Genomic DNA, 25,511 nt, shown 5'->3' on the forward strand with positions numbered 1-25,511 from the left:
AGAGCCCAGAAAAATGAAAGGTGAGGGAAGGACAGAAAGATTTACATCAAAATACAACACAGTGAGAGGGAATAAAAAAAAAACTTTGAGGCCCGCATTTTGGCATAGTGGGTAAAGTTGCTGCCTGCAATGCCAGCATCTCTGTGAGCACTGGTTTGACTCCAGGTTGCTCCACTTCCAATTCAGCTCCCTGTTAATGTGCCTAGGAAAGCAATGAAAGATGGCCCAAGTCCTTGGGCCCCTACACCCACTTGGGAGACCCAAAGAAGTTCCTGGTTCCTGCCTTCGGTCTGGCCCACCCCTAAGCAACAGGTGGAAAAATTCTGTCTCTCCCGCTTTCTCTCTCTGTAACTGTGCCTTTCTAATAAATAAAATAAATCTTAAAAAAAAAAAAATCTTAAAATCAAAGAGAAAATATCAGAAAACAAATGACATCCAACTTTCAAAAGCAACACCTGAAGCCAAAAGACAAGAATGGAATACAGACTTAAAATTCTAAAATAATTGTAAATCTTAAAAATTCTAAAAGGAGGAGCTGGTGCTGTGGTGTGAAAGGTTAAGCCTCCACCTGTCGCAACAGCATACCACATGAGCCCCACTGTAGTCTCCAATCCAGTTTCTGCTAATGGCTTGGGAAAGCAGTGGAAGATGGTCCAAGCGCTTGGGCCCCTGCACCCACATGGGAGACCCGGAAGAAGCTCCTGGTTTCAGATTGGCTGAGCTCCGGCCCTTGAGGCCATTTGGAGAGTGAACCAGCGGATGGACGACCTCTGTCTGTAAATATTTAAAAAACCAAACAAAAAAAATTATAAAAGGAGCCAATGTTGTGGCGGTGGGTTAGATTGTTGAGGGAGACCAGGATGGAGTTCTTGGTCCCCGGCCTTGGCCTAGTCCAGTCCTCGCTGTTGTGGCCACTTTTAGAGTGAGCCACCAGGTGAAAACCTCTTTCTCCTCCTCTCTCCCCACTCCTTCCCTACTACCCTCTCTGTCACTCTGCCTTTCAAATTAATAAATAGAATAAATCTTTAAAAAAAAAAAAAATACATGCATTGGGCCAGCGCCGCGGCTCACTAGGCTAATCCTCCGCCTTGCGGCGCCGGCACACTGGGTTCTAGTCCCGGTCGGGGCGCCGGATTCTGTCCAGGTTGCCCCTCTTCCAGGCCAGCTCTCTGCTGTGGCCAGGGAGTGGCAGTGGAGGATGGCCCAAGTGCTTGGGCCCTGCACCCCATGGGAGACCAGGAGAAGTACCTGGCTCCTGCCATCGGATGGGCGCGGTGCGCTGGTTGCAGCGCGCCGGCCGTGGCGGCCATTGGAGGGTGAACCAACGGCAAAGGAAGACCTTTCTCTCTGTCTCTCTCTCTCACTGTCCACTCTGTCAAAAAAAAAAAAAATTCTTCAAAACATAAAATTCTGATGATATCAAATGTTAGCAAGGATGCAAAGCAAACACTGCCAATGGAAATGTAAATTGGTATAACTAGTTTGGATTCACCTAGTAAAATCAAATTTACACTCCTTTGTACTCAGCAATTCCACTCCTGGATTAACAAAATTCATGCAACATTATGTGTAGTAGCCAAAAACAAGAAGCTGATATATTCATTAATTGTACAATGGTAAGCAACCAGTGATATAATCATTAAATACTCTGCAACAATGAAAATGAACTACCTACAGCTCTAGCTGATAACAAATGTCACAAACATAAAGCTAGTTTTAATAGAAGATATATGTGTATGATCCCATTCATCTAAAGTTCAAGTACTCACAAAACTAAAGTTTATAATATTTAGGGTTAAGGGGCTCACACTATGGTATAGCAGGTATTTCCGCCACCTGCAGCACTAGCATCCCATATGGGCACTGGTAAATCAGCAGATGAAAGATTTCTCTGCCTCTGCCTGTCTCCCTGTCTCTCTCTCTGTCTCTGACTCTGTAACTCTGCGTTTTCTTTTTTTTTTTTTTTCCAAGATTTTATTTATTTATTTGAGAGGCAGAGTTACAGAGAGAGAGGGAAGACAGAAAGGTCTTCCATTCACTGGTTCACTCCCCAAACGGCCGCAACAGCTGGAGCTGGGCTGATCCAAAGCCAGGAGCCAGAAGCTTCAGAATTCTGGCTCTCCGATGTGGGTGCAGGGGCCCAACCACTTGGGCCATCTTCAACTGCTTTCCCAGGCCATAGCAGAGAGCAGAATTGGAAGAGGTGCAACCAGAACTGGAACTGCCTGGCAGCGTAGCCAGAGGCTTAGTCCACTACACCACAGCGCTGGCCCCAATAACTCTGCCTTTCAAATAAATAAATTTTTTTAAATGTAGGGTTAAATACTAGATGATAAACTATACAAAAAAGCAAATGAATGACTAACTTAAGGATAGAATAGTGGTCTACTTTAGGGAGAGCAGAGATAAGATTCAGAAAGGAGGCAAAATTTCTCAATCCTGATGACTGATAATACAAAATTTACTTTAACTGCTAAATGTACATATATGCTCCTATATTTTTCAATACAATGATCATACATTTCACCAATTTTTTTTTTTGGACAGGCAGAGTGGACAGTGAGAGAGAGAGACAGAAAGAAAGGTCTCCCTTTGCCATTGGTTCACCCTCCAATGGCTGCCACGGCTGGCGCATGGCGCTGATCCGAAGCCAGGAGCCAGGTGCTTCTCCTGGTCTCCCATGCAAGTAACAGGGCCCAAGCACTTGGGCCATCCTCCACTGCACTCCCAGGCCACAGCAGAGAGCTGGCCTGGAAGAGGGGCAACCGGGACAGAATCTGGTGCCCCGACCGGGACTAGAACCCAGTGTGCCGGTGCCGCAAGACGGAGGATTAGCCTAGTGAGCCGTGGCATCAGCCACATTTCACCATTTCTTAAAAGGCATACACTCATCAGTTGTCAAAAAAGAACCATCTGGGGCCAGCACCGAGGCTCACTTGGTTAATCCTCTGCCTGCGGCGCCAGCATCCCACATGGGCGCTGGTTCTAGTCCCGGTTGCTCCTCTTCCAGTCCAGTCTCTGCTGTGGTCCGGGAAGGCAGTGGAGGATGGCCCAAGTGCTTGGGCGCCTGCACCCACGTGGGAGACCAGGAAAAGCTCCTGGCTTGGATTGGCGTAGCTCCGGCCGTAGCGGCCATTTGGGGGGTGAACCAACAGAAGGAAGAACTTTCTCTCTGTAGTCCCTCTCTCTAACTCTGTCAAATTAAAAAAAAAAAAAAAAAGAAAGAAAGAAAACCATCTGTTGGGGCGGCGCCATGGCTCATTTGGTTAATCCCTGCCTGTGGCGCCGGCATCACATATGGGCGCCGGTTCTAGTCCCAGTTGCTCCTCTTCCAGTCCAGCTCTCTGCTGTGGCCTGGGAAGGCAGTGGAGGATGGCCCAAGTGTTTGGGCCCCTGCACCCACATGGGAGACCAGGAAGAAGCACCTAGTGCCGGCCGTGGCGGCCATTTGGGGAGTGAACCAACAGAAAGAAGACCTTTCTGTCTGTCTCTGTCTATAACTGTACCTGTCAAATTAAAAAAAAAAAAAAAATCTGCATCCAACACACAACCTGGAGTTCAGCTTCAACTGGTTTAACAGAAAACATCAGCTGTCCAAAAATGCAATTCATTAAATAATTTTATGTCATTCCCTTTTTTCTGTTAAAAACAGAAATCCAAAAATAGAAAATTGTGAGGGATATTCCATAGCTTCATATATATGTTAAATAATACCATATTAAACAGAAAACAAAAGTAAAATAGCAAAGATTTTTCAGGCAAGGAAGTAATTATGTTAGAGATGTATTTATAATGTTGGACTAAGAGGAAGGAATACAACTGTGCTGGAAAAATGAATACCTATTTACAATGTAATCTTTGTGAGTTACCAATTTCCACAAACAAATGATTAGAAGTTTAGAAGTAGTTTTCTACTGCATACTACTACATAAAATGTTAAAGTTTGATAACTTTTCCCCACATAGAAAGAAGTCAGTAACTTTATAATTTCTAGGGAATCTTGAAAAGCAAAAATTTAGAGGCAAAGTTTTTAGGCCCAAATAGGTCAGATAAGTATAAAGTTTAAGTTTTCTTTTAAAAAAATTTTTTACACTCTATTCCTTAGAAGCCTGGAGTAATGAAATGAAAAAAGATGCAAGGAACTCAGATTCTTGAAATATCATCCTAAAACACAGTCAGTAAGCCCACAGAAATTATCCCTGAAACAATTAGTGTTTAACCACATGAAGTTGTTAATTTTCAGAAAACTTTCCATTTTTACCATAGACATTAACTTTGCAGAAACGGTCACTACAGAATAAACCACAGAAGTACTGATAGCTCACACAACCTGCCCCTGCCATGGGAAACTAAGGAAATGGTTTCCTGTTTAGTACCTTTTCCTGTCCCATCCCATATTTTACTTCTATGAATTCCAAATGTTAACAGTAACGTCTACCACTTATTAAGCCCTTTCTGTGTGACTTATATTTATTATCTCCTTTAATCCTAACATACTGAGTGGCAGGCCTTACTGATGAGGACAGTCAGGCATAGAACTTGTCAGTAACCTGCCCAAGGTCACACACTACTATGGAGAGAGGGAGCCGAGAAATGTTGACTCAAGAGCCACTGCCCTTAATACTCAGCTGTTTATATTTGATAAAACAACATATTTGCACCATGAAAACATGAAATCACCTGCTGCTTTCAAACTACAGGATGCCAGATGCCTTGAGGATTTGTTTTGCCTTTCCCAGCTAACTGCATACTCACGGAACGTTAATAGGTTAAGGGGTCTAAACAAACATTTAGGAAAACTTGGAACTTCACAGCCAAGAAAACAAAGGGGCAGAGAAGCTAAGTGACAGCCAACACTAACACACAACTCGACTCCCAGAAGAGATCTTCGCTCTGCACTAAAAGCCCTTCCTACACACATCTCACACAGTAAGCTCTTGCTGAAACCATACCCAGCCGTCCACCCAAACACTGAGGCCCACTTTGCAGACATGAACTTCAATAGCATTCACATGAGAACAATCTTGCACTTCAACAGAGATATGCTATGTGCTAAGGCAATGGTTAAACCCAGATGAACATCATAATGCTTTCGTTACAGAAATACAAACACACTAACTATAATGCGACAATTATGAACAATGTGTCTTGAAAGCACATAGAGAGGAGAGCGCATAAGGAACAAGATGCATTTGTGGCAGAGTAAAGTCAAAGGTAATGCTGCTTACAAAGCAAGGAAAATGCTGCCACTTCTACCAATTGATGTTAAAGTAAAAATATATATATAAATGAAGTCAGAAGATCTGAGTTCAAGTCAAAACTTGACTTGTATGAATAACTTGTTAATCTCAGTGTCCTCAGATGTGAAAGGTGGCTACTACTACTGACCTGTCCACCTCACCAGATTTTTGGAAAAGTCAATTACCTGAAAGTACTTAACAAACGGCAAACTTCCTATAAAAAAAAAACCAAGTTACTTATTTATGTTTTCACTTCTAGGCAACACTGTTGGTCCTTCCCCTAAACTGTGTCTCATAAAAGCCTTACCCTTCAAGATGAAAATATTCCAATGACATCACTCAAATGCTCCTTAGCAGACAGTAAACGGTTCACATGAATGCCTTCAGGTTAAAATGCCAAATCTTTCTATAGAAATAATATGTATACATACAATGCTTTATCCTTAGGCTTTGGTATTGACATCTAGTCAAAGCTTACTATAATTATATTTAGAAACTAGCACCAGATGCAAGTTTTCTCTTCTGGAAATTTTCTAAGAGATTCCATTCCATTTTATGCGATGTTGTCAAGCAACCACTCAAGGACAGACCAAGTAGCTATCACCTGGCTCTGATCCCAGGAGATGGGCTATATACTAGCTATAGCTACAGCCTAATGTATGCCCTGGACCCTAAAAAGAGAAATGCAAACAGGAACCAAACAAAAATCCACTAAAAAAGGTAACGAGTGTCCCACTGTAAGATCATTGGAGGCCCATGGCCAGACCCCTCCTGTAAATTACGGAACTCTCATTTCCTTGGAGTTTGACAGAGAAGCAGGAATAACCCGGTCCCCTCGATAAACTCCATCCAAGCCCCATTCTGTTGAATCCTTAAGCCCCCGGTCTAAGCGACTCCTTGGATGGTCGGCTAAAGAAAGTTCCAGCGCCTGGCCGCGAAGTCAAAAAGGAGGCAGGAAAGGGTCGCCGCAGCGTGAAGCCCCCGTGCCCCTGGGCCAGCGGCTGCTCTATCTCCCAGGCCACTTCCCGTCGTCTCCCTCTTACCTTGTACACTTTCCCGAAGGCTCCGTCGCCCAGCTCGCCTATGATTTCCCAAAACTCCTCGGGGTTCAGGTCCCTCTTCACGTGCTCGTACTGCTTCTTCTTCTTCTCGCTCCCCAACTTGAAGATCTTACGGAAATTGAAGAAGGACATTTTTCCTCCCCCACAGAGTTCCTTGCACTTAAGGACTAGAAACAACAATAAAAGGCAAAGTTTCTCCGCCTCCTTCTCCGCGCGAGCCCGGCGGACGGGCGGCGGCGCGGGGTCTCCGGCTCCCGCGGCTCCGGCCGGGCCGTCCCCGGAGAGGGCGGGGCAGCGCCCGGGGCTCCGGCCCGCGGCGAGGGGGGGCGCCCTGCGCCGAGCCCGGCTCGCCCGCCCGCCCGCCGCGCGATGGGGCGCCTGGCCCCCGGCCGGCCCGCGGGGGCTGCACCTGTGCGGACGCCCGTCCACCCGGTCCCGGCCCGGCCCGACGGCGCCCGGCGGGTCTGCACGCCCGCAGCCGCGGCGGCTTAGGCCCGTGTCACGACGAGTCTCCAGGGGCGGCGGCCACTCGGGGCGAGGGAAGCGGCCGGCAGCCGCTGAGACGAGCGCGCGAGAGGCCAAGCTCCCCGGCCGCGGGCAGCGAGCCTCGGGCCTCCTTCGCAGCCGTCTCTATTCCTGCGGCGCGAGGCCCGCGCGTCCCCTCAGCTCTGGGGCGCCGCCACCTCCGCCTCGCTCCCTCCCCAGCCCACACAGCCGCGGCCTGGAGCGCGCGCCGACGCCGACGCCGACTCCGCAGCGTGCCCGCGCGTTCCCCCGCCGCGCGCCCGCGCAGGGGCGGCCCCTTGAGCCCCGCGCACGCGCGTTGGCCCGCGCAGGCTGGCGGCGCCGAAGTGTTGGTGAGCCGAGTGCGGCGGGCCCTGGTTCCCTGCGGTCCCCCGAGGCGGGCCCGGCGCTGGCCCTGCGAACCCCGAATCCTCGTCAGCCTCTGGCTTTGTTCGTAGTGGCCCCCGCGTTGCGACGCTGGCGGATGTTGCCTCGGTGCTGGATGTGGGAAAAACTGTCAAGAATGAAAGCTCAGGCTTCCTGAGTGGAGCCGGGAAGTGGGCTTTGTTTTTAGCTCTTAAATTGATTCCAGAGGATAGTGAGAGGAGAGTGTGGGTGGCGCTGTGAGCCTTGGCTTGGGAGCCGGAGCCCTGTGGCCTGGAGCAGGTGACGCCCCCTTGCCTCAGTTTCCTCACGGCGCCTGCCTGGAGGTGGCAGCGAGGGCTCAGTGAGGCACCGGCACAAGCTCGTGGTCTCACAGCTGACACGGACCTAGAACAGTTGCTCGAGCCCACTGCTCCAGGGATGTCTGGGGGGGCTCTCCGCCGCCCGCCGGATGGCACGTCCAGCCTGGGACGGTGCTGCCCGGCTGGGGCCGTACCGGCATCGTCTGCAATCGGCCAGAAGGTGACCTGCCCTCCTCGCCTCCGGTCGCACTTTCGGGGCAGTGGCTGCTTGTTCAGCAAGGTGACCGAGTCGCGGGAGACGTCCTGGCGTGGGAGAGGCAGACGGGTCTGGCTGATGCGTGAGTGGAGGTATCCAGCAAGGCAGGGTTGCTGCTGTTTATATAATACCCACCTACCACCCCTCCCCGACCATTTTACCCTCCAGCCCCTACATGTTACAGCAAAACCCCTCTTCCAGGAGGAAGCTTAATATGATTCGGTTTCTCATGATCCTTCTACTTTTTAAGTTTTTATTAAGGTATAATTGATATACAATAGGCTGTACATTTGTGCACACACGTGAAAGCAATATTAATCTGCTTTAATTGGTATCATTTATGAAGAAAATAGAGAAATGCAAAAAAGAAATCAAATACAAGAGTAGTGGAATTCCACCGTCCAGAGGTAGCCATTGGAAAGAGTTCATTAAATTTCCAAACAGGTTTTTTTGGCCATGCTTTTTTTTTTTACATGAATGAGATTACTTTTCAGATTCCAGTACAATTAGTAATTATTCTCTCTTGCATCATGAGATATTTATAATCTTTATTTTAAATAAAACATTAATAAATATCTTTGCATACAAAATCCTTTTATACATGCTTGATTATTTCCTTGAGATAAATCACCAGAAAGAGATTTGGGCCAAAGGGTGTATGTCTGTTTCCTTTTTTGTTCTTTTCAAAATAGAAAAGACTACTATGTTCTCATGTTGAAAGATTGTGTATCAGGACTGGTGCTGTGGCACAACAGGTTAAGCCATCATTTGCAGCACCAGCACCCCATATGGGCACTGCTTTGAGACCCAATTATTCCATTTCTGATCAAGCTTCTTGCTAATGTGCCCAGGAAAGCAGCGGAAAATGACTCAAGTCCTTGGGTCCCAGCACCCACAAGGGAAACCCAGATGACATTCCTGGTTCCTGACTTCAGCCTGGCCCAGCCCTGGTCATTGGGCCATTTGGGGAGTGAACCAGCAGATGGGAGATCTTTCTCCTCGACTTTCAAATAAATGGATAAATCTTAAAAAAAAAAAAAAAAAAAGATTGTGTATCATTGTTGTTAATAATTCAGATACAGGAATTACAAACTCAGAAACTGTAATTTTCCTCTCCTGCCTTGCCCCCACTCAAATTCACCCCCAACCTAACCATTGTTAATAGTCAGGCCTGTACAATGGACATGTTTATGACATTGATGATTTCATGAATGAATACCATTTCCAAACGCATCAAACTGTATGCAAGAAATATAGACAGCTGTCTGTATATCAACCCTGCTTAGAGTTGTCATTAAGTCACTAGCAGTAGCCAGCATTATAGGGCAGTGGTTAAGCTACCACCTGGGATATCAGGACCAGTCTCCTGTATGAGTGCCAGCTCAAATCCAAGTTCCTCCACTTCTGATCTAGCTCCCTGCTACTGTGCCCAGAGAAAGCAGTGGAAGATGATGCAAGTACCTGGACCCCTGCCACCTACCTGGGAGAACAGGATGGAGTTCCTGGCTGCTGGCTCCCAGCTGCAGCCTGGCTCAGCCATAGCTATTGAAGCTGATGTGAGTGAATCAGTGGATGGAAGATCTCTCTCTCTCTCTCTTTCTCTGTAACTCTGCCTTTCAAAATAAATAAATCTTATTTTTAAAAAGTCACTAGCAAGGCACAGTTAAATTGATACCATTAATAAATAGTCTCAGCTTTTTTCATATATTATGGAAACAAATGAATCTCAGAAAAGGTTCCCCTTTTAATAAAATAATAAATTTGGCATCATTCTTAGGCATTTAAAATTAACAGAAAAGTGATCTCTGTTAAACAAAGGAGTGGGAATAAGAGAGGGAGGAGATATATAGGTCGGCACATGCTCACTCAGACTTACCTCCAATGGTGGAACTAGAAATGTGCCAGGGGATTTCAACTCAATCTTACCAAGGAGGCAGGTACCAATGCCAGCGCACTTGGTAAAGTGATAAGTATAAATACACAACCGATCAAAAAGATAGGGTAAGTGTTGAAGAGATTTCACAAATAAGACCAGTGTAAGCAAATAATGAAGGATAGAATTAAAAGGGAGAGAATGATCCTGCGGGGGAAGCAGGACACACAGCAGACTCATAGAATGGCAAACGCCCAAAACAGCACTTGGCCTCAGAATCAACCCTTGGGACATTTGGATCTAGCTAAAAGATCCATAAGAGTCTCACAGGCATGGGAAGCCATGACATGGTGGCAAAAAACAATCTAAATGAAAGATCCTGGTGAACAAGACCCCAGCAGAAGGAATAGGCCATCAAGGAGGGAGTCACCTTTCTCTGAAGGGAGGAAGGAACCTCCACTGTGATACGGCCTTGACTAAACAAATTCAGAGTTGGTGAACTCAAGGGACTTCCACAGCCTAGACAGCTCATAGCAAGAGCCTCGGGTGATGGCTGACATCATAAATAAGAGTGCCAATTGTTAAATCAACAACGGGAGTCACTGAGTACAGGCTCCCCACGTAGGATCTCTGTCCTTAATGTGTTTTACTATGAAACTTAAAAACAACACTACTAGTCGAACAATACCCTATACCTTGTGCGGTTGTGTGAGGGCAGCCTGTTGAAATCCTTGCTTAGTATATACTAAGTTGATCTTCAGTATATGAAGGTAATTGAAAATGAAACTCGATGAAGGGTGGGATGGGAGAGGGAGTGGGAGAGGGGAGGGCCGCAGGAGGGAGGGAGGTTGGGGGGGGGGCCACAACAATACAAAAGTTGCACTTTGTAAATTCACATTTATTAAATAATATATATATAAAGTGGAAAAAATAATAAATTTGGCAAAAAAATTAACCCTATGAGTACAAGGGAAAATTGGGGGGTAATAAAAAATTCTGAAAATGGATTGTGGTGATGGTTGTACAACTGTAAGAACTCACTAAAAATCATTGGATTGTAATTTACAAGGGTGAATTTTATGGAATGTAAATTGTACCTCAATAAATATTTTAAAGCTAAGCTTTTCCATGTATAAAATTTTTTAAAAAATAAAAATGGGAACTGGCATTTGGCATCACCATTTGGATACCACTTGGGATTCCCACATCCCATATCCTGTTGCCTCTGGCTGCCTATTCCAGCTTCCTGCCAGTGCACACCCCCTGGGAAGTGGCAGATGAAGGCTCAAGTACTTGGGACCCTGCCATCCCCATGGGAAACCTGAATTGAGTTCCAGATACCTGGCAAATGCCTGACCAAGCCCCAGCCTTTATGGGATTTGGGGAGTAAACTGGCAGATGGAAAATCTCTCCATGTCTGTTTTTCTGTCTCTGCCTTTTGAATGATTTTTTAAATTTTAATTAAAAATAAAAAGGAACAGAGTGGATAGTGAGAGAGAGAGAGACAGAGAGAAAGGTCTTCCTTTTGCCGTTGGTTCACCCTCCAATGGCTGCCATGGCTGGCGCGCTGCAGTCAACGCACCACGCTGATCCGAAGGCAGGAGCCAGGTGCTTCTCCTGGTCTCCCATGGGGTGCAGGGCCCAAGCACTTGGGCCATCCTCCACTGCACTCCCTGGCCACAGCAGAGAGCTGGCCTGGAAGAGGGGCAACCAGGACAGAATCCGGCGCCCCGACCGGGACTAGAACCCAGTGTGCCAGCGCCGCAAGGTGGAGGATTAGCCTATTGAGCCGCGGCGCCGGCCTGTCTAACCCTTTTAATAGCTGCATAGAATTCCAGTGTCTAGCTGTATCATAGTTCATTTAAGCATTTCTCTAGCAGTAAGCTTCTAGGTAATTTCCAACTTTACATCATTACAAATAACATCACAGTTGAACATGCCTATGTGGCCCTCTTTATGTATTTGCATGATTGTGTTTCCTGAAGATGCTGTTGATGAAGTGGGATTGATGAGTCAAGACTACATTAGGGGCTGCCACCCGAAGTTCTGACTTCCCATATGGGTGCTGGTTTGATTCCCAGCTGCTCCACTTCTGATCCAGCTCTCTGCTATAGCCTGGGAAAGCAGTAGAGGATGGCCCAAGTCCTTGGGCCCCTGCACCCACGTGGGAGACCCAGCAGTAGCTCCTGGCTCTTGGCTTCGGATTGGCACAGCTCCAGCTGTTGCAGCCATTTGAGGAGTGAACCAGCGGATGAAAAATCTCTCTTTCTCTCTCTCCCTCCTTCTCTCTCTCTATAACTCTGACTTTCAAATAAATAAATAAATAATTTTTAAGAGACTATATTAAAAAGTTTTTTTTTTTACCTGTACTGGCCTCTAAAAGGATACCAATTTATTTTCTAGCAGCAATGTATGAGAGCGCCAATTTCACCACTGCTTCAACAGCACCAAGGTATTATCCACCTTTTGAATTTTTACCCAATAAACCGAAAATAACCTCACTTTAATTTAGAATTTAGTGATCTAATGTCTTGTCATGTGTATTGGCCACCTTTATTTCTGATGCTGTGAACTGCCTCAGCACATCGAAGGATACCCGGCTTTCCTCCTGCCCCTCCCATGCCATCCAGCTGAAGGAAGACTGAAACTCTGGGCCACAGAGCCATGGCCAAGGCCGCAAGGGCAAGCACACGAGGGAAATGCAGGCAGGGAAATGCTTGTGGATCAAATGAGATAAATATCTCCCAGTTACTCTGCGAAAGGTTGGTATAAGGCATGATCACTTAAAGAGGAAACAGAGTTTCTGCTCAACCTTGAAAAACTATGGACCTTGGTCAGTGAGCAGACACGGGCAAATACTGCCCACTATGAGACTGGAGCTGCTCCTGTCACTGATGTGGTGCCACTTTACTTTCTGGGGAAAGTAAAGTTCCCAAAGCAATCTGTTGGCATGAAGGGCAAATTCTTCAGCAGCAGGGCTGAACCCTGTGTCCTGATGGCTTAAAGCCACATTGGGGGAGGTTCTTCCAAGCCACAATTTGTTGAACTCTTTATTTAGTGCAGCCAATAAGCCTTTGGATATAATGCAAATTATAAATACATACTCTTAAAAATAAAATATAAAATAAAATACATAAAAATAAAATATAAAAATGCTTTTTAAAAGCAGATTAAATGATGCTTTTTTTTAATTAATGACATGGTCAAATCTAACACACTTTGGAATGATCATGGAATTAATAATAGCTTCTACATTTTCACCTGAAATGTGAAAATAGCCCCAGGCATTATTTAGTGCAGGTAAAATGTCATTTAAACAGATTCCAATTTTCCTGAGGTGGGCATTTGGCCTACACGTTGAAATATTGCTTGGGATTCCCACATCCCATGTTGGAATGCTTCAGTTCAGGTCCCAGTTCCATTCTCAATTCCAGCTTCCTATTATGCACACCCTGGGAGGCAGCAGGTGACAGCTCATTCACAAGGGAGGCCCAGGCTGACTTTGTATTTCTCATCTTCCTTGTGGCCAAGTCTCAACTGTTGTAGGCATTTGAAGAGAAAATCATGGCTGGAAAATATCTCTTCTCTCTGCCTTTCAAATAAATAAAATTAGGTAATTAACTAAAAAGGTTTTCCCAGTAATGGTCATGATATCTGGACGTTTGGTATTTATAAGTCACAGTGGGACTCCCTGATTTTTTTAAACCTTCAGAAAGTAGTTTAGGCCGGCGCCACGGCTCACTAGGCTAATCCTCCGCCTAGCGGCGCCGGCACACCGGGTTCTAGTCCCGGTCGGGGCGCTGGATTCTGTCCCGGTTGCCCCTCTTCCAGGCCAGCTCTCTGCTGTGGCCAGGGAATGCAGTGGAGGATGGCCCAAGTGCTTGGGCCCTGCACCCCATGGGAGACCAGGAAAAGCACCTGCTCCTGGCTCCTGCCATCGGATCAGCGCGGTGCGCTGGCCGCAGCGCGCCGGCCGCGGCGGCCATTGGAGGGTGAACCAACGGCAAAGGAAGACCTTTCTCTCTGTCTCTCTCTCTCACTGTCCACTCTGCCTGTCAAAAAAAAAAAAAAAAAAAGTAGTTTAACCAGTTACCATATATTCATTTAATATGCAATATATTTTTTGTTCTGTTCATGATTAAAATAGTTGAAGACATTCTCTCTAAACAGCTTGTTGAGGAAAGTACTATCTTTGCAATTTCCCTGGTAAATAACTTTGTCTCGTAATAATAAGGGTATCATTAAGAATTAGAAATTTATGAGGCTGGCTGCTCCACTTCCGATCCAGCTCCCTGTTAGTGGCCTGGGAGGGCAGTGGAAGATGACCCAAGTGCTTGGGTCCCTGCACCCATGTGGAGACCTGAAAGAAACTTCTGGCTCCTGGCTTCACATCGGCCCAGCTCTGGCCATTACAGCCATTTGGGGAGTGAACCAGTGGACGGAAGACCTCTCTCTGTCTCCCTCTCTCTGTAACTCTGCCTCTCAAATAAATAAATAAATCTTTTTTAAAAATTAAAAATTTAGTATGTATTGAGTGCTTGCTACATGCCAGGCACTCTACTCAGTGGTTTATACATGTCACCTCCTTTAAAGTTCAAACAAACTTAATGGAGTGGTTTATGATAATACCTATGTGAAAGAGAGAGAAACTGAGGCAGAGTTAAATCACTTGATTAAGACCTTATAGATAATCATGGCAGGTCGTATCTCAAATTCAGATCTTGGTAAATCTAGCTCCCTAGATTTTTTAAAAATTTTTATTTATTTGAGAGGTAGAGTTATAGACACAGGGAGGGACAGAGAGAAAGGTCTTCCATCTGCTGGTTCATTCCCCACATGGCTGCAATGGCCACAATGGCCAGGGTTGAGCTGATCTGAAGCCAGGAGCCAGGAGCTTCTTCCAGGTCTCCCACTTGGGTGCAGGGGCCCAAGGACTTAGGCCATCTTCCACTGTTTTCCCAGGCCAAGCAGAGAGCTGGATCAGAAGTGGAGCAGCTGGGACTTGAACAGGAACCCAAAAGGGATTCCAGCACTGCAGGCGAGGCTTAGCCCACTACGCCACAGCTCCCTGGTATTTAACAACTGTACTAAGACTATCTCCTTAGCTTAACTGAGTTTTCGTAGTAGCTGTCTCACAGGATTATTGCCACTACTATATGAGGGGACTTTAAAATGTTCATAGAAAAATAGAATTAAAACAAATTTATTTTGGCACAAAAAGTATTTTGAAATCCATGCATAGGTTTTTCATAATGCATGTTTTCTGTGAACTTTTTGTAAGACCCTTCACATTTTTCTCCTCTCTTAACTTGAAAAGTACTCCATTCATCATCTCTATTTGGGTAGTGTCCAAGTGTAGACGCATGTGAGTATATGTGTACACGCATGTTTATATGTGATTATGCATGTGAGGGTGTGTGAATAAAGGAGTGCCTATGTGTGTTATTGTGTGGACACGATCATATCTGTGTGAATATATGTATGAATGAGTGTGGGAGTGTTTACATGTAAGCATGTGCATATCTGAGTATGAATCTAAAGGTGTGTGTGCTTTTCTTCCTTTAGACTGAAAGCGCTTTGAGAACCTGGACTGTGTTGTCATCCAGGAACCCCCAGAATCCAGCCCAGCATCTTCCAGTTCACAAATTTTTGTTAAAAGAATGGATGAAAAAAAATCAAAAAAAAAAGAAAAAATAATAAGAATGAAAGCCATCAAACCAAATGAAATTACAATTCCTTTCTCCTTTCCTATTTCTAAATTAGACAGTAAAGTTACTAGTTATTTCTTTAAGTGCTACCGTGTAGATTAGCTGGAAGTAGCAAACTCCTTTGTAGGAATACTCTGGGCTATAAACACATTTTTCTCTCTTTGAGGAGTTATATTTTTAGAAAGGAATTTTTCAGGTACTTTAAGAAAGTAACCTGCAATTATGACAATTATTCTCCTGAAATAGAATTGTGTCATTCAGAAAACTCCAAAGTAGATTTGTAGACATATTTTTCCCATTTTATAAGCACAAAAAAGTAAATAAATCACCTGATTTAAGCTCTTTTCTGTTTCAAAACAGGAATCCAAAATTACCTTCCCTCCTAATTTGTCTCTCTGTGTCACACAGAGTTGTCAAACACACTCTCATCCTCCCCTCATCTCTAGTAACGTCTGCTAAAATGAATCATGAGCATTTGGCCATGCAACCAGTGGGCTAAGCACACTCAACTCCTGGGAGGTTACAAAATAAAAACTGTACAGACACTCTTCCTTGCAAGTGGAACTTCAAGTACTGGAATTATCAATATTGAATTTATTTTATTCAGTCACTGACTAAATAAGAGTGGCAGCATCATCTGATAACCAGCCGTTCGGGTTTGTAAAAGCCTTTATAGGGGATGGGTGTTTGGCCTAACATTTAAGATGCCAACATCCCACATCAGAGTGCCTGGGTTCAAATCCCAGTTCCACTCCTGATTCCAGCCTCCTGCCAATGCATAACCTCAGAAGCAGCAGGTGATGGCTCAGGTAGCTGGGTTCCTGCCACCCATGTGGCAGACCTGGACTGAGTTCCCCACCACCATCCCAGGCATTTGGGGAATGAGCGAGAGGACAGGAACTCTCTATCTGGCTCTACCTGTCTCTCAAATACATTTTTTAAAAATTAAAAAAATAGTAAAAAATTTAAAAATAGTATTCCTTCACTCCCTACTTTTATGTTATTACATTCATTCCATCTTTGTTTCATAAGACAAAATGTTGGGTGTGATACTTTCAATCACTGGCTGAAAAGTTTTTGTCCTATTTTTAACTAGCTCTTGCAATAATTGGGCAAGTCACTTCTCTACATTTTGTGACTTCCACTGTTAAAAGTCACTTTTAACAGAGGTGGCTACAGATGCATGAAACAATTCAGAATGACTTAGAAAATGGAGTAACTACCATTTGGGAAGTGACCCAGAAGATAAAAGATCCTCTGTCTGTTTCTCTCTCTCTCTCTCTCTCTCTCCCTCTCTCTCATATACTCCAAATAAAATGAGAACAAATAAATGTTTTAAAGATTTGATTTTAATATATTGGAAAAAGTTACAGAAAGAGACAGGAAGAGACAGAAAGAGAAATCTGCCATCCGCTGGTTTACTCCCCAAATAGCTGCAACAGCTAGAGTTGGGCCAGGCTGAACCCGGGACCTGGGACTCCATCCAGGTCTCCCACTTGGGTGGCAGGGCCCCAAGTACTTAGGCCATCATACACTGAGCAGGGACCTGGATCAGAAGTGGAGCAGACAGGACTTGAACCATTGTCTACATAGGATGCCGGCATTGCAAGTGGTAGCCTAAGCCACTGCACCATGACTCTGGGCCCAAGAACAATTTTTTTTTTATTTTATTTTAAGGACAAATCTGTCAACATTTGTGGAGAACTTTGGTTCCACTGAAAGCAATTCTGGTGGTAACCCTTAAGAAATTTACCTAAAAAATGGGGGAAAAAAAACACAGAGTAAATCAGTACCTATCTTCCCAAAGAGATTTTCAGGTTTCCATTATAAGAAATATTTTATAAGTACCTACTACTGTATTATATTCTTCTTCCTTTCATCTTCTAATCTTTCATGACCTACCACCTCTTTTTAAAATTTGTTATTTATTTTCTTTTGTTTTGAAAGGTAGAGAGACAGAGGAAAATCCAATGGTTCACTCCCCAAATACCTGCAATTGCCAGGGTTAGGCCATGATAGAGCAGGAACCCAGATCTCAATCCATGTCTCCCAAACAGGTAGCAGGTACCCAAACACTTGAGCTAGTACCTGCTGCCTCTCAGGGGTGTGTATTAGCAAGAAACTGGACTGGAAGTGGAGCCAGAACTTAAACCTGGTGCTCTGATATGGGATGTAGGCTTCCCAAGTAGCATCTTAACCACCACACACTGGCTGCATATCCCAGGTTTTAAATAAGAATATTCAGTTACTGTAGATTCCTGTTTCACAAAGCTTTCACAACAGTTACAAACCATAAATTAAGGCTTATTACATTAAATTATTAGCACAGTCATGAGATACCGCCAGTTTGTCTTGGAAATTGCAATCTCTTCTAGGTCTGTAGCTCATATTTCATGTTGCTACAGGAAGAAATTAATCAATATAGATTCCTATCAAAGACAAATATATTCTTGCATTTTATACCAATGTCAGCTTCTTAAATGGTCATATCTAACAAAACAAAACAAAAAAGAACCAAATGATTTGTGACTGAGGGTTCAGTTGAATAAAATACATAGATTCTAAACATGACTTTTTATATAGCTCTTTAGAATTGTACCTTTCATTTCTTCATTCACTCATTCATTCAACAGACAGGCATAGGGCCGGCACTGTGACACAGTGGGTTAAGCCGAGGCCTGTAGTGCTGGCATCCCATGTGGGAACTGGTTCAAGTCCCAGCAGCTCCGCTCCCGATCTAGCTCCTGTGAATGCACTTGGGAAAGCAGCAGAAGATGGCCCAGGTACTTTGGTCCCTGCACCCATGTGGGGAACCCAGAAGAAGCTCCTGGCTCCTGCCTTTGGCCCAGCCTAGCCCTGGCTGTTGCGGCCATTTGGGGAGTGAACCAGAGGATAGAAGATCTCTGTCTATCTCTCCTTCTTTCTCTGTAGCTCTGCCTTTCAATAATTATATAAATCCTTTTTAAAAAAAAAAAAAGTCATCAATTTTCTGCTATACACCAGGTGGTATTCTAGGGACTGAGGAATCAATCAAAATCAAAACAGGAAAAAAATTCCTTGAATTCTCATGGAACTTATATTCTAGATGATCAAATGGGATTTAGACAAATAATAAAAGAGCTACTATTTTCTTGCCTAGCAATTCTTAACTAGTGGTGATTTCGCCACCACCACCGCCACTCCCAGGGATATTTGACTCTTTCTGGAGATATTTTCTTGGTTATCACGAGGTGAGGGGATGCCACTGGCGTTTGGTGGCTAGAGGCCATAGAGGTTACTAACCCTCCTAGAGTGCACGAGGCAGCTTGAGAGATGACCCAGCTGAGGTTGAGAAACCCAGTGCAGATCTCAGATACTAGGGGTCAAGATGCTGGTCACCCCTGAGGAAGCAGTGACTGGAAGACATAGGGGGCCTTTTAGATGCTGACTGCGTGAGTTAATTACACAAAAATCACTAAACTCTGCACTTAACGCCGTGTACGATTTTTCTGTACATGCAGTTGTGACACAGAACCCCTCCATTGTTTGAAATCCCTCCCATCAAGGGGTGGAAACCTATGCCCCTTCTTCTTGCATTGCTTTATCTATTTAACCAATATAACAGCACAAGTGATATGCCAATCTCCAGACCGCAGCCTTAAGAGATTAAAAGTTTCTACTTCAATTTTGGAACCCATCACCATGCCCTGAGGAAGCCCAAACAATCCAGAATCCTACATGGAGATACCTGTGCCCTCAGTTCTGGTTGAACTCCCAGCTGACAGTCAACATCAGCTAGCCAGCCTTGTCAGTGAGCCATGTGGACTTTGGCCTTGCAGTCCTTCATCAGGTTACCCCAGCTGACACCATGTGAAGAGACAAGCCTTCCCCTCTGAGCATGCCCAAATTGCTAACTCATGAGCTACACAAATGATTGTTTTTAACCTGACCACTAAGTTTTAGGGAAGTTTGGTAAGCAACAATCTATAACTGAAATGATGCTATGACTTTACTATAAAAAGGAGTAGTACAGCCACACAACTTTGGAAAACTGCTGGTTAAGGAAAGTTTCAGAGGTTTCTCTTACTGCAGAATTTTTAAAAATATATATCTCTTATTTTTAATTGACATAATAATTATACATTTTTGATGAGGTACAATGTGATATTTCAATATATGCAAGCAACATGTAATGATCACTTCAGGGTAATTGGCACCTCCATCACCTCAGACAGTCATCATTTCTTTCTGTTGGGAACATTCAAAATCTTCTCTATTAGCTACTTGAAATACATAATTAACTGTCAACCATAGCTATTCTACTGTGCTAAAAACATTGGAAGTTATTCCTCCAAAACCCAACAACTGTAGAACTTTTAATCAACTAATGTGTTTCATGTTTCTGCACAAGAGGAACCATTGTTTCTCAAACATTTTTAACACTACAGACTGTATTGTAAAGTGTCATGTTGTAAAATTGGTGTTCAATGGACCAGACTTTAGGAAAGCCAGATTAACCATTCAATAATCAGCAATGGAAATTCTAACCCTTAAAACAGCATTGTTAAAACCAGGATAATTTTAATCTAAAAATTCATATGAATGCAGTCAATTCTCGTTATGAAATAAAATATCCTGGAGCCGGTTCTGCTGCATAGCAGGTAAAATCACCGCCTGCAGTGCCGGCATCCTGTATGGGAACCGGTTCAAGTCTGGTTGCTCCTCTTCCAATCCAGCTCTCTGCTGATGGCCTGGGAAAACAGTAAAAGATGGCTCAAGTTCTTGGGCCCCTGCACCCACATGGGCTATCCAGAAGAAGCCCTGGCTTCAGATTAGCTCAGCTCTGGCCATTGTGGTCATTTGGGGAGTGAACCAATGAATGGAAGACCTCCCCCCTTCTATCCATTTCTGTCTCCCAAATAAATAAATAAATAAATCATTTTTAAAAATTCATTAGCCAAATCAAGGATACTTTACTTATTTCTTTATTAAAGATTTGTTTCCTTATTTGAAAGGCAGAGCTACAGAGAGAAAGTTTATTCTTTATTGCCATCATCCGAAATCAAATGGAGATTTGATTTGGTTTCCCTAACAAAGACCAATTAATTCTTAGATCCTGCAACACACATTCAGTTCCCACCATCTCAGCTCAAATACATCCCATCGACATGAGGGGACTTCGGAACAGAAATTGTGCAGCCAACAAGCAGCATCATGAGGGTTAATGTGCTGACCAGTGTCCCAGCACTCTGTCATCACTTTTCTCCAGCCTTTAAATCCTCCACTAGAACCTGACCTCTGGGATGGAGTGCCCTGTTCAGTCTTCTTCAGTCTTCTTCATTCTATTTTTTTAAGATTTTATTTATTTATTTGAGAGGTAGAATTACAGACAGTGAGAGGAAGAGACAGAGAGAAAGGTCTTCCTTCCGTTGGTTCACTCCCCAGTAGCCGCCAAGGCTGGAGCTGCACCAATCCAAAGTCAGGAGCAGGAGCTTCTTCTGGGTCTCCCACGTGGGTGCAATGGCCAAAGCACTTGGGTCATCTTCTACTGCTTTCCCAGGCCATAGCAGAGAGCTGGATTGGAAGAGGAGCAGCCAGGACTAGAACCAGCGCCCATATGGGATGCTGGCACCGCTTGCAGAGGATTAACCTACTGCGCCATGGCGCCAGCCCCCATTCTATTTTTTTTAATATTTATTTTATTTATTTGAAAGAGTTACACAGAGAGTTAGAGCTGGAGAGAGAGAGAGGACTTCCATCTGCTGGTCTACTTCTGAAATGACCGCAATGGCTAATCCAAAGCCAGGAGCCAGGAGCTTCTTTTTGGGTCCCCTACACAGGTGCAGGGGCCCAAGGACATGGGCCATCTTCTACTTCTTTCCCAGGCCACAGCAGAGAACTGGATCGGAGGAGAAGCAGCCGGAGTCAAACTGGCACCCATATGGGATGCCGGCGCTGCAGGCCGGGGTTTTGACCTGCTGTGCCACAGCACTGGCCCCTTCATTCCACTTTAATCTTGCATCAGCAGTGCCTTAATTTCTATCTGGGGCTCTTTGCCAAGTCTTACCCACCATGACCTGTATTCCTGATTGCTAGAAAAGTTCTTTTCTGATGAAGCATTTGTATTCAACTGTGCTGACTCCAACCACCTCGTTCCCAAACCAACTGAGTTAGGAACTGTGGTTTCTAGATCCCTCTTCAGCCTGCGGAACACCTCTTGTTCAGCTTTTGTGTACCACAAAACAAACAAACAAACAAAAAACAACCAAGGGGGTCATGGAAGATGGAAATCCAGCCCATGCTTTATTAACCAGACTGAGTGCTTGAGAGTCTGTGCTGGCCTGCAGCCTTTCTCCGGTTTCAACAAAGATAACTTATAAAGTTCTAGTTGTCCTGGCTCGTGGCGAAGAGCTTGGTGCAGTCATTTAAATATGCAGGATGTTGTCTTTCCTGTCTTTTTTGTTGCTTGGGCTCTGTCCTGTTGAAGTGACACCTCGACAGTAGGGACTCCATTTTTTAGTGCTCGAGACTCCAACTTGAGAAAGCACCCCCCTCACCATGAGACTCTGGTCTGAAACTATGATCTAAAACACTCAGACAATAGCAGTCCACTGCATCGCACTTGGCAAAGCATAGAAACCCCCTAGCATGATCACGCAAGCTTAAAAACAGATAGGTTGCACCTGGGTTAATGATAAGATTGTAATTTGTCTATGTCCTACATATGATTTAGGCCAATACCTGGATTCATGTCAAGATTACAACTGAAATTGTTAGGATTGTAACTGGTATTATTAAGATTATAATTGATATTACTTTCACACAGGCTTTAGGTTAGCTTGATGCCAGTAACCGTGTATTCCCCCCTGATCCTAGCAACTATGTATTCCTCTCCCGATTTTGTGGGTGTTTTTTTTTTTTTTTTTTTTTTTTGTCTTTATAAACCCTGTTGCTTTGGGCCTTGGGGTTGAGAGTTCTTTAGGGCATGAGCCCGCTCTCCACTGCCGGCAATAAAAGACCATCAGATTTAATCCATGTGTGGCACTCCTCTGTTTGCACTCCCTCAGGTACAACATTGTTCCATGGCCTTTCAGCTGTGTCCTTTAAATACAGGCAGCTTCTGAAGATCCCTCTCCACCCTCAAGTTCTTAGCTCCCTGCTTATGTACAAAGTGCTCTGTATGTCCCCTTGAAAGGCTGCATCCACTCCACACACTGCAACTTGAGTATCTGTTCTCTCTGACTCACCTAGACTTTATTGCCTTTTGCAAAAATCTCACTTAGATATGTCCAAACACTAAATTCAGGTTTGTTTGTTTTTAAAGATTGATTTATTTACTTGAGAGGCAGAGATACAGAGAGGCAGAGGGAAAGACAGAGAGAAGGATCTTCCATCTGCTAGTTCACTCCCCAAAAGGCAGCAACAGCCAGATCTGGGGCAGTCTGAAGCCAGGAACCAGGAGCTTCTTCCATATGTTCCATGTGGGTACAGGAGCCCAAGCACTTAGGACATCCTCTGAGGCTTTCCCAGGCTCATTAGCAGAGAGCTAGATTTTGGGAAGTGGAGCAGCCAGGACTCAAACCAGTGCCCATACGGGATGCCAGCTTTATCTGCTATGCTACAGCACTGGCCCCACTAAATTCAGTTTTAAAGTTAAATCTATTTATCTCTTTTTAAAAAATCTATTGATCTCTATTGTAACCTTTAAAATAGTTGAAATGTATGATTGCTTTTTTTTTTTTTTTTTTTTTTACAGATAGAGTTAGATAGTGAGAGAGAGAGACAGAGAGAAAGGTCTTCCTTCCGTTGGTTCACCCTCCAAATGGCCGCTACAGCCATCGTGCTGCGCCAATCCGAAGCCAGGAGCCAGGTGCTTCCTCCTGGTCTCCCATGCAGGTGCAGGGCCCAACCAGTGCCTTCCTGGGCCACAGCAGAGAGCCGGACTGGAAGAGGAGCAACCGGGACTAGAACCCAGTGCCCATATGGGATGCCGGCGCTGCAAGGCAGAGGATTAACCAAGTGAGCCACGGCGCTGGCTCCCTGTATGATTGCTTCTTAAAGACATTTTTTTTCTGAGAAAACCTAAAATAATTCTAACTTTTTGTGCATATCTTATCCTTATCTTTTCTTTCTATTGAACTTTTAATGAAAATGTATTTGGTTTTGATTAGTAATTCTGAATGGCAGTCATCTGTTGAATATACAGATAATCTCTTGTTAAGATGATGGAAAATGTTGTTATGATTCTGGGGAAGAAGGTACCATTTATTGATAAAAATGAGAGGAAGTTTTAGAAATTCCATGAGTAGGAGTACAACTTCTCACAAGCCCCCAAAGATTCTGGCCTACCTCTCTCTTCTAAGACAAATTCTGGTCTACTGTCACTTAAAAGGAAATATAGACCTTGACATCAAAAACACATTTTAATAATATGCTATAATCAACTAGTTTTTGAAATCAATTATTATAACATGACATTTTATTGAGAGAAATTAAATATGATCCAAATAAATGGAATGATATGGATATACCACGTTCATAGATTAGAAGACTTGACATTGTTAAGATGTCAATTCTCATCTAACTGATGTCTAGATTCAATGCATACACAACCAAAATCCCTTCAGGCATTTTTCTGGAAGTTGACAAGTTAATACTAAATTCTATGTTTTCTCTTTTGTTTTACTTTTTATTTACTTGAGAGGCAGAGACAAAGCAGGAACAAGAGAGAGTTCCCAGCCACTGGCTCACTCTCCACATGCCTAGAAAGGCTCCCCATTGGGGCCCACGCTGAAAAGCAGGAAATCAATTCAGGTCTCCCAGCTGGAAGCAAGAATCCAGTCACTTGAGCCATCCCTCCTGCCTCCCAGGGTCTCCCAGGAAGCTAGAGTCTGAAATGGAGCTGGGCATTTGTAAAGAAAGGCCACCACAAAACACACCAAACAGCAGAATAAGGGAAAAGATTTATTGTTGGGTGGAGAAAACCCGACAGGCTGCCTCCCCGTGCACAGAGAGGATAACAGCCTGTACTAGGAGAACAGGTCTTGCATAGCTTTGCAGACTTAAGGAAGTGGAAGCAGCAAATCCCGTGATTGGGCCATTTGGTCACCTGACTTCTAATAAGCCAGGCTGGGCTTAGGAAGATGATACCATTTTACTAACAGCATTGAACTGAAGCGCTCTGATACAGGATGCAGACAACTCAATGAAGGAAAGGTAATATTTTCAACAAGTGATTCTATAACAATCAGACACATAAAAAGAAAAGAGAGGGGGTCTGGCGCTGAGGCGCAATGGGTTAACGACCTGGCCTGAAGCGCCGGCATCCTATATGGGCACTGGTTCGACACCCGGCTGTTCCACTTCCCATCCAGCTCTCTGCTATGGCCTGGGAAAGCAGTAGAAGATAGCCCAAGTCCTTGGGCCCCTGAGCCCGCGTGGGAGACCAGGAAGAAGCTCCTGGCTCCATGTCAGCGCAGCTCCGGCCGTTGCAGCCAACTGGGGAGTGAACCAGCGGCTAGAAGACCTCTCTCTCTCTCTCTCTCTCTCTCTCTCTCTCTCTCTGCCTCTTCTCTCTCTGTGTAGCTCTGACTTTCAAATAAATAAATCTTAGAAAAGAAAAGAGGGGCTGGTGCTGTGGTGTAGCGGGTAAAGCTGGTGCCTGCAGTGCTGGCATTCTGTATGGGCACTGTTTTGAGTCCTATCTGTTCCACTTCCAATCCAGCTCTCTGCTATGGACTGGGAAAGCAGTGGAAGATGGCCCAAGCCCTTGGTCCCCTGCACTTCCATGGAAGACCTGGAAGAAACTCCTGGCTCCTGGCTTCAGATTGGCACAGGAGCTGTTGTGGCCATCTGGGGAGTGAACCAGGGGGGAAGACCCCACCCCCTCACTTTCTCTCTCTGTCTCTCTCTCTCTCTCTGCCTCTGCCTCTCTGTAACTTTGTCTTTCAAATAAATAAATAAATCTTCTAAAAAAAAAAAAAAAAGAAGAAGAAGAAACCTCAACCTCTACCTTATGCCACAATCAACAACGAACTCAAATGAAAAATAGACCTAAGAGCTAAAATTATAAAATGTCGTAAATAAGTGGGGAGAAAAACTTAGATCTCGGCTTTGAGAAAGATTTCTGAAATACAACACAAAAAGCACAAGCTCCAAAAATGAAGTCAATGAATTGGACTTTATAAAAATTAAAAACTTTTCC

The 25,511-nt window shown here is 44.5% G+C and overlaps 1 protein-coding gene across 2 annotated transcripts in view; it reads right to left on the reverse strand.

Annotated features, from left to right (window-relative positions):
• The window catches only part of SLK (STE20 like kinase), an 85,571-nt gene extending 79,102 nt beyond the window's left edge, over window positions 1-6,469 (reverse strand). For both annotated transcript variants that reach the window (XM_002718722.6, XM_002718721.6), the window contains exon 1: window positions 6,284-6,469. In XM_002718722.6, coding sequence (XP_002718768.2) covers window positions 6,284-6,433 — 150 coding nt within the window. In that variant the 5' untranslated portion in view covers window positions 6,434-6,469. The remainder of the gene's footprint in view (window positions 1-6,283) is intronic.
• Window positions 6,470-25,511: the final 19,042 nt, after the last annotated feature.

The sequence above is a fragment of the Oryctolagus cuniculus genome, chromosome 15, assembly GCF_051225735.1.
Source record: "Oryctolagus cuniculus isolate XC-2025 breed Fujian yellow rabbit chromosome 15, ASM5122573v1, whole genome shotgun sequence".
NCBI lineage: Eukaryota > Metazoa > Chordata > Mammalia > Lagomorpha > Leporidae > Oryctolagus > Oryctolagus cuniculus.